The sequence below is a fragment of the Nematolebias whitei genome, chromosome 4, assembly GCF_014905685.2.
Source record: "Nematolebias whitei isolate Nwh7 chromosome 4, NemWhi1, whole genome shotgun sequence".
In the NCBI taxonomy this organism is placed as follows: domain Eukaryota; kingdom Metazoa; phylum Chordata; class Actinopteri; order Cyprinodontiformes; family Rivulidae; genus Nematolebias; species Nematolebias whitei.
The window spans coordinates 12,756,248-12,769,074 of record NC_056501.1 but is presented as its reverse complement, the minus strand read 5'-3'; the positions used below and the strand labels follow the sequence as shown (position 1 = coordinate 12,769,074).

Below are 12,827 nucleotides of genomic sequence, written 5' to 3'. Positions count from 1 at the left end.
AATAAAATTAAATAATTTTTTTAAAGTATAAAATAGGAATACTAAAAATCGCAGCACATTATTCCTGAGCTGAACCTTTTAGTAACATAAGTGGTTAAAATGGCACAATGTACTTGAAAGTAATTTGAGTTCAATCCTACAGGAAACACTACAAAAATATTTAAATTAAACTAATCAAAGCTGAAACAGACTGTGGAAGCTGCTCGTCTCCAAACTGGAGCTCATCTTTAGCTCCGTTCAGACGTGTCCTCTCTGCTGCAAACAGTCTGGCTCTTTGAGTCTCTGACTTCACACTTTATCACCGTGTGCAAAGGTCATCCATTACACACGTGCAGTACGTGAAAGTACGTGATAAAAACAAAGATTTCATTTGATCCTAAACAAAAGGCTGTCGTTTGACTGATGCTCCAAAGAACCCCCTGTAATGAGAAACAACCTGAAGATATTTTTGTCTTTATGAGTGAGAAAACACCCAAACAAAGGTCACTTAGAATTGTAAACAGGGAAACAGCAAGCAAATAAAATAAATAAAAATAAAAACTGTGCTCAGATGTAAATGCTGATGCTGTTGAGAAAAGTATATTCCTCTGTACCTGAGGAAGACAACATCGGAGAACAAAACACTTCACCTTATTTTGACTCATAAGTGATTAAATGTGAAGTCCTAAAAATACTAATGAATCCATTAATGTATTTTCCTCTAAAATGAAATGTGAATTTTAGTGAAACTGGCTGAAACAGATCAGTCCATTGTGATATTAGATTTGATCTGCAAACCACTGGATCTAAGCTTGAGGTTATAGTATCTAATAAAAACAAAGGAATGCATGTTGCCCTCCTTTCATGCCAGAGTTTCAGACTAAGACCATTGTATGTGGAGAATTATCGGTTATAGCTTTGTTGACGATATCATTCTGTGCAGTTACAGGATTTCACACAGAGTGTCTGCTGTGAGTCACTCTCAGCTACTATGAAATCAATTTTTAGTTCAATATCGATAAAAGTGACTGAGGTAAAGCCATTTTTATGTTGCTTAATGTGGATTAGTTGTAGCAGCCACCTTAAACTGGATTGACTCCAAAAGTGAATCTATTTTAGATCGATATCCAATGATTTGTTTCTAAAAGGTTCATCAAAATTTGTCCAGTGGGTTATGAGATATTTTGCTAACAGACAAACAGATTAAACTCCATACACTTAATGGCAAACGTTTGAAAAAAGATCTTGCACAACATGTTAGAGCTCAGAATACCTGTTGGGGATCAGTCTTAGCTACTTTAGTGTTTTCTAAGGTCAATTGGTGGTGGCAGCCATCTTTGATCAGGCTGACTTCAAACATTAAACATAGATGTGCATCCTATGATCACGTTCTGCAAGTTTCATTAACGCTTGTCCAGCTGTCTCCATCTCCATCTTCTACTGTTTGTCTGCAGTCAGGTCGCAGAGGCAACAGGTACAGGAGAGAAATCAAGAAGATACACTGTCTCTCCAACGAGTTCTGGGTCTGCCACACGGCCTTTGTCCATTAGGTCATGAGATATTTTGCTAAATAAAAAAAAACACACAAAAATACAGACATAAGCACAAACATTATGATCCTCCTCCACCTTTTGGCTGTGGGAGAAAAAATACTGCTGAATTTATGAACATAAATCATTCAAAGTACTTACTCCTAATAATGCATTATATTTATATGTAATAAAATAAAATTGTAGATAATTAATTTATCCAATTTACTGGTTTTGGACAAATGCATGTTATCGACTAACTAGTTAGTTTCTTTTGTCTGCTCCCTTCTTCAAGGGTCGCCACAGCGAGCGAACTCGCATGAAAGATTTGGCAAGTGTTTTATGCAGGATGCCCTTCCTGACTCAACCTGGCCTTGAACCCACAACCTCAGGATTACAAGACCACGGCACCGACCACCAAGCTACTGCAATGTTATCAACTATTTAACCGCATTTTGACGTGGTTCATCTTAGTTGAATTCATGCGGGTCAAAATGATCAACTTAGTAACATCGGTGCTGCGTCCAAAAATCAAAAGCAACAATCAACACAGTGGACTAAAAGCAAAACCCTCTGATTTTATTTAACTGTAAAATAAAAAGTAACTTAAGGAGAACAGCATGTTTTAGCTAAGAGGCCTTAAAACCGGATTTTATTAATAAAATTCAGAAAATCAAGCAGTCCTTCATGCAAACAGACCCAACGAAGGCAACAGAATTAGGCAAATACCTGGATCTGGCCTCAACAAATCACTTATTTCAATAAATAATGTACCAAGTCTGCTTGCTATTGATTTTGCAGTGCTTTTTGTTTACTGCGTACGGAACAGAAAAGACACGTCTTATCTAATTACTGTAAAGAATGTGCATCATCGGGACTCCTCAAACTCTGGATTAGTCCTGGCAGGTTCACTAAAAGCAGCCAGAATAAAGGTCAGCCATCTGTAATCCCAGACTTTTAGGGAGTCCAAACTGAATCGTTATCGATTAAGCTGTTAAAATGGATTTTTCTCAAAGTGTACTGTATCAACCTGTGCTGAGTCTGCTGGTGCAGCTGGTCTGAGATCAGTGTTCAGATGTAATTACAACGTGATTATAGTTGTGCACTTTTTTTTTTATATTTGCGAGAGAATAAAATCATAATTAGAAACATTATTTCTAGGAAGGAAACAAAGACAAATCTAGGTAAGAGGGGAAATCTTTGAGATTCTTCGTACTTTGAAAACACAAAAAGAGAGAAACATTCCAATAATAAAAAAGGAAACACAAAAAAGGTGAAGAGTGCTTCTTTTGATAAACCCTCTCAGCTATGAGGCAGTAAATAATGTATTTGTTGAATAATTTATTGTGAAGGTCTAATGATAAGAAAAACCTGCCTCCAGAATGATGTTTTTAACATCTGCAGTGAAGCTGCATGAAGAAACTAAAAATATTACACTTTTTATGTTTCATATCAAACTAGTCTCCCTAATATAAATACATGATTGTTGTACAATTTATTTGTATTATATTTTTCACAATTATTCAGGAGCAAAAGGGAAGTTGTAAAATGTGTAATAAGCTAGTTGGAGTCATGTTATCGCTCCACCTGATTTAATATATCTTTCAATTTTATGCGCCATAAAGCTCCTCGATACCCTTCTGTCTTTAGATATGTAATCTAATAATAATAATCTAGTACAATATTTCACACAATCAGGAGAGTTTACCGCAGCTATACTGACATGATGGCCACCACCAGAGAACCATGGGCTAGGTGGTACCAAGTACTTTTTGAAAGAGTTCCAGCGCCTGCCGGGTCCGGTGGATTCACCAGGGATGTTTGAGCTGCTCGAGGAAGGAAGCACTGGAGGAGCAGAAGGCACTGAAAGCACTTATTCACTTCTTCGCTTTTTGGGACTGCAGTCGACCCAGTCCACCAGTACCTCCGGCACCACAAGTAATCGCTACTCAGCCGCAGCAAGAATCCGTCATCCAGTGGAGCAGGTTCTGAATCAAACCTACCTGGAAGGACAGACACCACAGTACGGAGGTGGAGATCCTCCCATCGCCCCATCTGGTGGAGGAGGAAGAGGGGAGGGCTCAAATCTGGGGAAGCCACCTTATACATAAAACCGAGTGTTTTAAACCATCATCTTAGGAGGACGCTGAAGCTGAAGAGAAGCTCTGGTTTGCTCATGGTCCTGGCATCCGCCACCGACACTGGAGAAACCAATGGCAGAATATGACCAGAATAGTTGATCGACAGCTCCTCCCTTCACCTGAGGTGGGAGTACCTGAGCCCCTGCTCGCCTGTAGGACAAGCAGGTTCAGAGCCTGCAGAGAGTCCAGAGCCTGCAGAGGGTCCAGAAGCTGCATCGACAGATGTCCCAGGTCTGCAGAGGTTCCCATGACTACTGCAGCTCCCACAGTCTCTATGAAAGCGGCGACCTCTGCCGTCTCCATGTCTGCTGTGAAGCTTTTCACTGGTGATAGATGATCTCCCTGCAACCCCCCCCCCCCCCCCCCGCCCCCGGAACTGTGGTCTCATGATGAACTAAGGCCCTGTAATGGGCGATCTCACTCAGCCACCCTCCGAGAACTGTGGTCATGTGCTGGGTGGGCCCCTGTTTGCCGTCTAGTTCCCAGGCTTCTATCCTGTCTGTTTTGTTTTTCATCCTTGCGTTCCCCTTATGGCCTCTTGGTTTACCCTTGCTCCCACCCGAGTTTTTTTTTTTTTTTTTTTTTTTTTGGGGGGGGGGGGGGGGGGGGCGCATCTTTAGGGAGGTGTACTGTGAGGATTGTGCCTTCTTGTGGTGTGTCTCGTTCCTGCTCCTCAATTTCCCTCACAGATCTGTTTCCTCCTTTGCCACCTGTTGCGTGTGTCCCAGGTGTTGCCATTTTGTCTTGTTAGTGTTTGTGTGTATATAGACCTGCGTCTTTGTGTTTCTCGTCATCCTGGCATTGGTTGGTTTACCTTGTGACCTGTCCTCTCTACCTCCTTGTCCCTTGTGATCCAAGAGACTATGTAAGTTTCTGCCCCATCAGCTGTGCTCTTGTTTATTCAAATAAATCATTTATTTTTGCAAGTGGCCTTGAGTCGTCCTGCCAGCCTGCACCATTGGGTTCGACTTCTAAAACCACCAGTTTATGACAGTCTCCTGTTAACCTTTTTGAATAAACCGTATGTTATTTTTGTGCCATGAAAAGTCAGATTTTGGTCCATGAGATAATAACGTTTATCAAGATAAATATGGCCTAGAGAGTGACATTTAGATCTTGTTTTTTATTTTTATTTTTCTGAATAATCTGACGTTTAACTGAACTTGCTGAAAAAGTCCATCCTTTTAACTTGTTAAAGGCAATCTGTTTGGTAGAATTACAAAATCTAAAATTTTCAGCAATGTCTCGATCATTTATCAAAATGCTCCTCAGTGTTTCAAAGCAGCAAACTTTGTAAAAAGATAAAACGTAACATAATATTTTATTTCTTATCATACATCCAAGGTTTTATTTACCTCACTTAAGAGCTGGTGAAAACAGTTTATTATTGCATATTGAAACATAAAACTAGACAATTAAAATAAGCTACTCCTATTTATTTGAACCATGACTGTGAACATTTATGAATTCCTAATTATAGTTTGCTTTAAAATAATTGAACTACTGTGCTGCATGGAGAATCTAATTAAAAATATCTAGCTCAGACTGATGTGCTAAAAAATCAACTAATGAATCATTGTCTAATACAGAAATAAATAATGTTCTAAATAAATATACTAATATTAATGAATTTCTTATCTGAGGCTGTCTGATGATATATGATGCAGGTCGTCTCAGCATCCATGTTAACTTTCTAAATTTAATAAAGGAGGAATTATCTATTAAAAAAACAACTTTTTCTAAAGTAAAATGATACTTTTGAAAGATTTCTGTACTGAAGCACACAGCTTGAGCTTTTATTCGGACTGTGCGTACTGTAATTATGATTAATTGCATTTGCAGATGTCTAAAATGCAATTAAGCAGCACAAGCTGATACCCCCTCATGTGCATGAACCCATTTTAAATGATGCAGCTCTGAAAACAAAACAAGAAATCCAAACAAAATCCCTCAATTCAAACCAGGGGAACCTTTAGCTTTAATTAGTCTGACTTGTTCACATTACTTAAAACTTCCTTTTTTTACTTTAAAGATCTTAACTGTACAAAAAAACATAAACTTTTCTATAATAAAATAACAGCTCCACTTGCCTCTGAATGTTATGAACCAGGAGCCATTTCAGGCGAGTTCAGACCAACAAGGACCTCATTAAAGTCGCAACATCAGCAAATGCCGGTTCTTTCCCCTGTGACACTCGTATAAACAAGTTAAGCAGCTAATTACGTGACAATAAATGACGTTCCCACAGTGGGTTTGTGAGTCATGAAGCCAGGCTTAAATTTATGGAGGCACAACTTTTTGATGACATTTACTTGCACTGCTACCTGTCTCTATAGGTCGATACAATAATGAAACTCCTTGGCAAGAAAGTGCAGCACAACAAAGCTTTCCCTTTCATTTCATCCCTAAATGCTTCATAACAAAGTTGCCAACATAACTCAGCCACGACAGTCTCTTCAATTACGTGACAGTGGGGAAGAAAGGAGCATGATGGATTGGTGTCAAATCCCAGGGGAGTCCTATAAGCAAGGCAGCAAGCAGGGGCTGCCCATCTGTCAACAATCTCAATTAACTGCCGTAAAGATACAGGCATACTGCTCTTTTATATGGCGCTCTAAGAACGAGCAAGAGCCTCTATCACCACGCCGGGCGACATCCCATTTTTACAACAAGAAAAAACATGTATTTAGATGAGAGATGTTGGGCCATCCATCAGCTAGAGGAGGAGGGGAGTCAAATTGAAATCTGACATTTAGAGCCTCAAAGCCTTTTCTCACTGGCTCTGATATGAACTACAGCATGTGGCTGTATCCAGCTTGTCCCTGGGTGAAGCTTCTGATAATGTTTAGACTTGAAATGGGCACCCCTTGACATTTCTCTGAAAGGTCATGTTTTCGGTTCATTAGCGCCCCTTATTTACATACAACTAGCTTTAGAAATTGAGAATTACTGTCATAATGTGGGTTTCACCAATTTATAATGGCTGGTTCGATTTTTTTAACCAATTTTTGGAGAAGGCTGAGCCACAAATTAGTCTAGCGGTTCTCAACTTTTCTAAAACAACTACCACTTCAGAAAAGACCAAGCGCTTCAAGTACCACCATTAAAAAAACTAGTACCTTAGATTTTATTTGGTCATAAATGAGCAAACTGAACAATTTACTTGAGTGCCAAAGTCTAACTTCAAAATCCAACATCTTTTATCAAACTTTAACCCTTCAACAAATCCAGTTGGCTAAAGGCCACACACCTTCCTACCAGCCATTGACCATGGTGACATTATTCACATGAATGCCCCAGCCAGCTCCTTGCAGATGTTGGATGCTGTCTAGCATGGCGCGCTAAGATTCACAATTGGTTGTAACTACCGTACCCATCACTGCACTCTGTACTCATTGACCAGTTTCAATTAAATTCAACCTTTATTTATAAAGATAAATCACACTCAGCCTCAAAGACTCTTTTACAAGTGAGACCTGTTTAGACAGACAAAAAAGTTGTGAAAGTAACAACATACAAGATTTGCAGGCAAAAAAAATCCTAACAGGCTCTCTCTCAATGGCCAATGAGAGATAGCATGAAATTGAAAAAACACCCCACACACATATTCACATGGTAATGTAGACATTCCGCAGGGGAGGGGAAGACGACAAGGGTGGTGAGCGTGTCCAAGGATGCTCCCGGAGGCCCTGTAGGAGTTCTGATAAGAATAGAATAATCAAACAGTTCCCTCTGGTGAGATCCGTAAACATTCTCGGGGGGTGCCGAGATGAGCTAAGGACAGTGCCAGTAAAAATCCAAGAGTCCTAAAATGATGACACAATGTTTATTCAGCCAGTTTCCCCCTGATAGGTCTGTAGACTTCCTTGGTGGGAAGGGAGGGTGCAGAGCGTCAGATTTACAGATTGTCCAGTCACATTGAGATAAGGCATTCAGATAAACAATGTTAGTTTTGGAGACAGGCAGAACTTTACTGGTTTATATCTGCCTTGAGTCTTTGCTGGTCTCACGTAGGTTCTGAAATGTCCAAATTAAGTGGACACACTGCTGGTCCGTGCCTGAGAATATTTCCTGCGATCTCATCCGTTCTGCCAGCAAATGGCCTGCGATTCTCACAAATCACATCCAATTTATGGTTCAGTTTGCTAAACTGAGTCTGGGTGCTCGAGACCCTGAGCAAGCCATCACATAAGGCCGGCAGCCTGACCAGGTCAAATTAGCTGCAGCTGTTTTCTTTGTATGTTGAAAAACCAGGAACCAGTCGATTCCAAAAAGCAGGAAACCTGTTATCATAAATCCAATTATATATATGCATCTTCAATGTCCTCGATTGACAGCAGAGATAGACACATCACATTCCACTTCCCCCAGGAATCCAAAACATATCTAAATGTGTGTGTGTCGTTACGGCAGTTCGGCTCACCTGAAGCTTGTCTCATTGTTAGGAAAATTTTATCAATTGCATTGAGAGACCAACTGACCAGGTCCATAGCAAAAATGACGGTTCGAAAGATATGTAGAGAGAGGCTCAGAAGCAGTTTCACAGACAAGACCAAGCAGCAAAGCAAAGCAGGGGAGGGAGAGGAGGGGAATCGCATCCGCCCTCGACAAGAGCAAGTGGTGAACTGGGTTTCTTTTTCAGAAATAGATTTTGCTTAAGTTGTTCATCATTATACACGTAGGTTCTCACACTGGTTCATTTTCATCTATAAATCCCTCCTTGGTCTGCTACCTTCTTATATCTCTTCCCACGTGTCACGCTGTCAGTGCAGTTACAACATGCACTCTCAGGCCATCATTACCTGCAGCATTCCTTCAGTGCAGACTGAACTTGGCCTTTTCCTACTCAGCTCCTGCAACCTGGAACACCTTGCAACAAGGTGCTCCTTAATTTATTTAAGGGGTTTTAAACATTTGATAATATCAATAGAAAAATCAAAGCAAATACGTTCTTGTTTTTAGTATTTGACCCTGTCTTATGACACCCTGATTTATTGGTTTATACACTACTTTTATTTTTACTGCATTTTTACTCTAGTTTATTGTTGTTGTTTGCTGCTGTTGTCTGTGCTTTCTATGTTCTGTCTGGAACAGGTCCCTCTTGTAAATGAGTCATCATGGCTCAATGAGACCAGCCTGTATAAATAAAGGTTGAATGAAAAAAATATATATTTTTACACTGTTTGATCAAACTAAATTACTGATATTTGCAGGACCATGTGAGTCCCTTCTTTCTTTAAAACAATAATTAGATATCACGCGTAGAAACATTTAGGAAAAGTGAAAATAACACAAAAATCAGTTTGTTGGATATTTAATTGTTAGTTATTCAAGTTTTCATGTGATTAATTTTAACTGATTTTTTTTAAATAAGTTTTTACTTCCAGTTCTTATTGCTAACAACTTGCTAAATTTTTGCAGAACCCTTGTTTTACTGAATTTTAATTTATGATATATTTGTAAAACAACACTTTTTATTTTGTTATACTATTTTTCTTTTTAACAATTTGCTATATAAAAAAAAAAGGTTTTCCAGTGAGAAAGAGATTATGTGTAGCTGGATGTTGGATTAATGTCTAACAGGCGAACAATTAATCAAGTTGTTTTACTCTTTGTAATTATAGTATCATTCACATATTTGCAGAAATAATGGACAGAACAAATTATGCAACTAAAAACAAGTACTCAGCTTTATTCAAATAAAGCTCTTCTTTCAATTGCAAAAGAGCAACAATCATCATTCTCTCTGTGGGTGAATTTCTCTGACAACTTTGCAAATTAAAACATCCTGGATTGATTGAATCCTAAGGTAAGGTGTTTGTTTTACAGCAGAATTAGGAAACCTGTCTGTAATTGATTTTGCATCAGCACCAGATAAATTAATGTCTTGCATCAGCAGCTAATAAACAGACTCCTCGGGGACCTGTAAAGTAAATTGGGTCATTTTCTATCATTCTGATGCCCACTGGAAAATTAAAAAATATATATATAGGATGTCTGCCAAGGGCTTCTTTTATATTTTTAGAATGTATGAAAAAGTGGTTTTGTTGTGGACACAATGTGATGATTCACAACCTGCATGAAAAGTGCAGTGAATGTAAGAAAACTGTTGATTTATTATTATTATTTTTATCCATGGCTCTCGACCAGACTGGATTACCAACCAAACCACTAAATCCTCTAAAAGCCACACTACAAAAGTTTTTTTTTTTTTTGGCACAACACACACACACACACACACACACACACACAATAAAAACACAACACTGTGCAAGTCTTCATCATATTTTTTTCTTTTTTTTTCTTACAGAGTCAAAAAGAGTCATACACGTCCAATTCAAGCTTAAAAATAAATAAAACTGACCGAGTTAGAACTATTTATGTGTTTGCTCATGTCAGTTAGCTGCAGCGAACATCTTGAATGGAGATGACTCCAAAAAATAGTCACTTGTAGATGTTCAAGCAATGATGACCTTTTTAGAGTTTCATTAAAATCAGTCCTGTGGTTCATGAGATATTTACGACAGAAACAGTATTAATGCCAACAGTTAATGACAGAGTTTGAAGCAAAGATGTTGTGCAATGCAGAGCTCTTGGAATATTGTGAATTACTGTTAGCTACTACCACACCAAATTTTAATTAATTATCTGCTAGTTTCATCCTAAGTATCACCGAGTCTGCAGTAAACATTTTGTGTGTCGACTACATAACAGGTGTATAATACGGTAATAAATATGTTATTCCAATACTGTTATGCAATACCCTTTTGGCCTATGTGTGACTTCTGAGTTGTGTGTGCCATTGATTGACTTCAGATCTAGTTTAGATCATTACGGTACTTAAACACAATGATTTTCCTTATAAATCATCTAGCTGTTTTACCATCCATCCATCCATTTTCTTTACCCGCTTATTCCATTTTGGGTCACGGGGGTCGCCGGTGCCCATGTCCAGCAATCACTGTGCGAGGGGCGGGGTACACCCTGGACGGGTCGCAAGTCCATCACAGGGCCACATAGAGACAAACGAGACAAACAAACATTCACTCTCTCACTCACCTAGGGACAATTTAGAGTTACCAATCAGCCTAACATGCATGTTTTTGGACTGTGGGAGGAAACCGGAGTACCCGGAGAAAACCCACGCATGCACAGAGAGAACATGCAAACTCCACCCAGAGAGGCCCCTGGACCGGGGTTTGAACCAAGGACCTGCTCGCTGAGAGGCAGCAGCTCCACCAGTTGCGCCACCGTGCTGCCATGAAATTAACATTAATGATCAATTCCATTAATTTATTGTAAAAAGATTACGAATAATTTGTGACACAGATCCAGTTGGGCTTGCTGTTGCTCTCTTTTGCTCCTCCACGATGTCACCGATACGCAGTGGACGGGAAAAGGAGTGGACCTCTAATTCTCTTATTTAACTCTTCAAAAATCCTGGTGCCATGTCACGTCTTGGGACTGTCACCTGACTTCTCACGTTTTACCTGACTTTTTTTTTTTTAGTACAAAAAAACGCTTCCGTGTTGGCTCAAAACACTCGTTAAACGTCATTGGTCAGCTGCAAACGCACTTTAATCCTATTGGTCCATACTCCTGACAATCATCGGGGCGGGGGGCGGGCCTTACGTACAAGGAAATGGAAGCCAAATTAGTGCAGTGGCTTACAGTGAACGCTTCTGATGAATAAAGTGAGAAGCTGTGGGTAAAAACATGGAGAAAACAGCGCTCCTCCTGCTGGTTTTGGGGGGTTTGAGGTCGGTCGTGGAGGCTCTGGATAACGGCCTGGCGCTGAAGCCCACGATGGGCTGGCTGCACTGGGAACGGTTCATGTGTAACACCGACTGTGACAATGACCCTGATAACTGCATCAGGTAAGAGAGGAGATCTGCCCAGAACCACCAACAATCTCACTGAAACACCTGTGAGTTTTAGCTGTGGCTGTGATTTAAACTGGGGTGCTTCACACCAGAAACACAGGAACTTTAAAGCTTGTTGGTTCTTGTCATAAATAACAAACAAGTGTAATACAGCCTTTAAAAAAAATGTAAATGTGAGAACTTCAAAGACAAAAATAGTATGACTCTAATATATTTCAAAACAGAAACATGTCAATTTAAATGTGTCTTTATTTGGACAATAGATAAAGTGATTGTCACTGAATAAGGTTTTCAGTGAATTCTGCGTGCTGGTAACACAAAGTTGTTGCTTGTTGAAGCCAAGAAAGAAGAAGCCAACAAGAAACCTATGAGGCTGCACAGACTTGAGAAATTTAAGGATAGAAGAAACAAAAAGCACTACACTCAATGGGCAAAGTAAACTTAGTTGTAGTGGAAAACATAATAATTTGGTAGCTTACAAAATGGAGATTCTTTGTTACTAAAATTATTAATTGTACCACAAAGCAACTTACTTCCCTGGTATGTACTTGGCACTTACATGGTACTTACCTGTTATATACTGGGTATGTACATTGTACTAACCTGTTATGTACCGGGTATGTACATTGTATTCACCTGCTATGTACTGGGTATGTACATAATACTAACCTGGTATGTACTGGGTATGTACTTGGCACTTACCTGGTAAATTACCTGTTATATACTGGGTATGTACATTGTACTAACCTGTTATGTACCGGGTATGTACATTGTGCTCACCTGGTATGTACTGGGTATGTACATCATACTAACCTGGTATGTACTGAGTATGTACATGGCACTTACCTGGTCATTACCTGTTATATACTGGGTATGTACACTGTACTAACCTGTTATGTACAGGGTATGTACATTGTACTCACCTGGTATGTACTGGGTATGTACTTGGCACTTACCTGGTACTTACCTGTTATGTACTGGGTATGTACATTGTACTAACCTGTTATGTACCACGTATGTACATTGTACTCACCTGGTATGTACTGGGTATGTATGTGGCACTTACCAGGCACTTACCTGTTATGTACTGGGTATGTACATCGTACTAACCTGGTATGTACTGGGTAAGTACTCGGCACTTACCTGGTACTTACCTGAAATGTACCTGGTACTTACCAGCTATGCACTGGGTACATACACAGTACTTACTGGACTGTATTTTCTATTGCAATTATATATATATATATATATATATATCAACTGATATATATATATATATATATATATATATATAT

The 12,827-nt window shown here is 39.3% G+C and overlaps 1 protein-coding gene across 1 annotated transcript in view; it reads left to right on the top strand.

Annotated features, from left to right (window-relative positions):
- Positions 1 to 11,287: 11,287 nt before the first annotated feature.
- gla (galactosidase, alpha) overlaps positions 11,288 to 12,827 on the top strand; it is a 6,617-nt gene continuing 5,077 nt past the window's right edge. Inside the window, exon 1 of the mRNA XM_037675707.1 lies at positions 11,288 to 11,526. Within this exon, the coding sequence (XP_037531635.1) occupies positions 11,366 to 11,526 (161 nt within the window). The 5' untranslated portion in view covers positions 11,288 to 11,365. The remainder of the gene's footprint in view (positions 11,527 to 12,827) is intronic.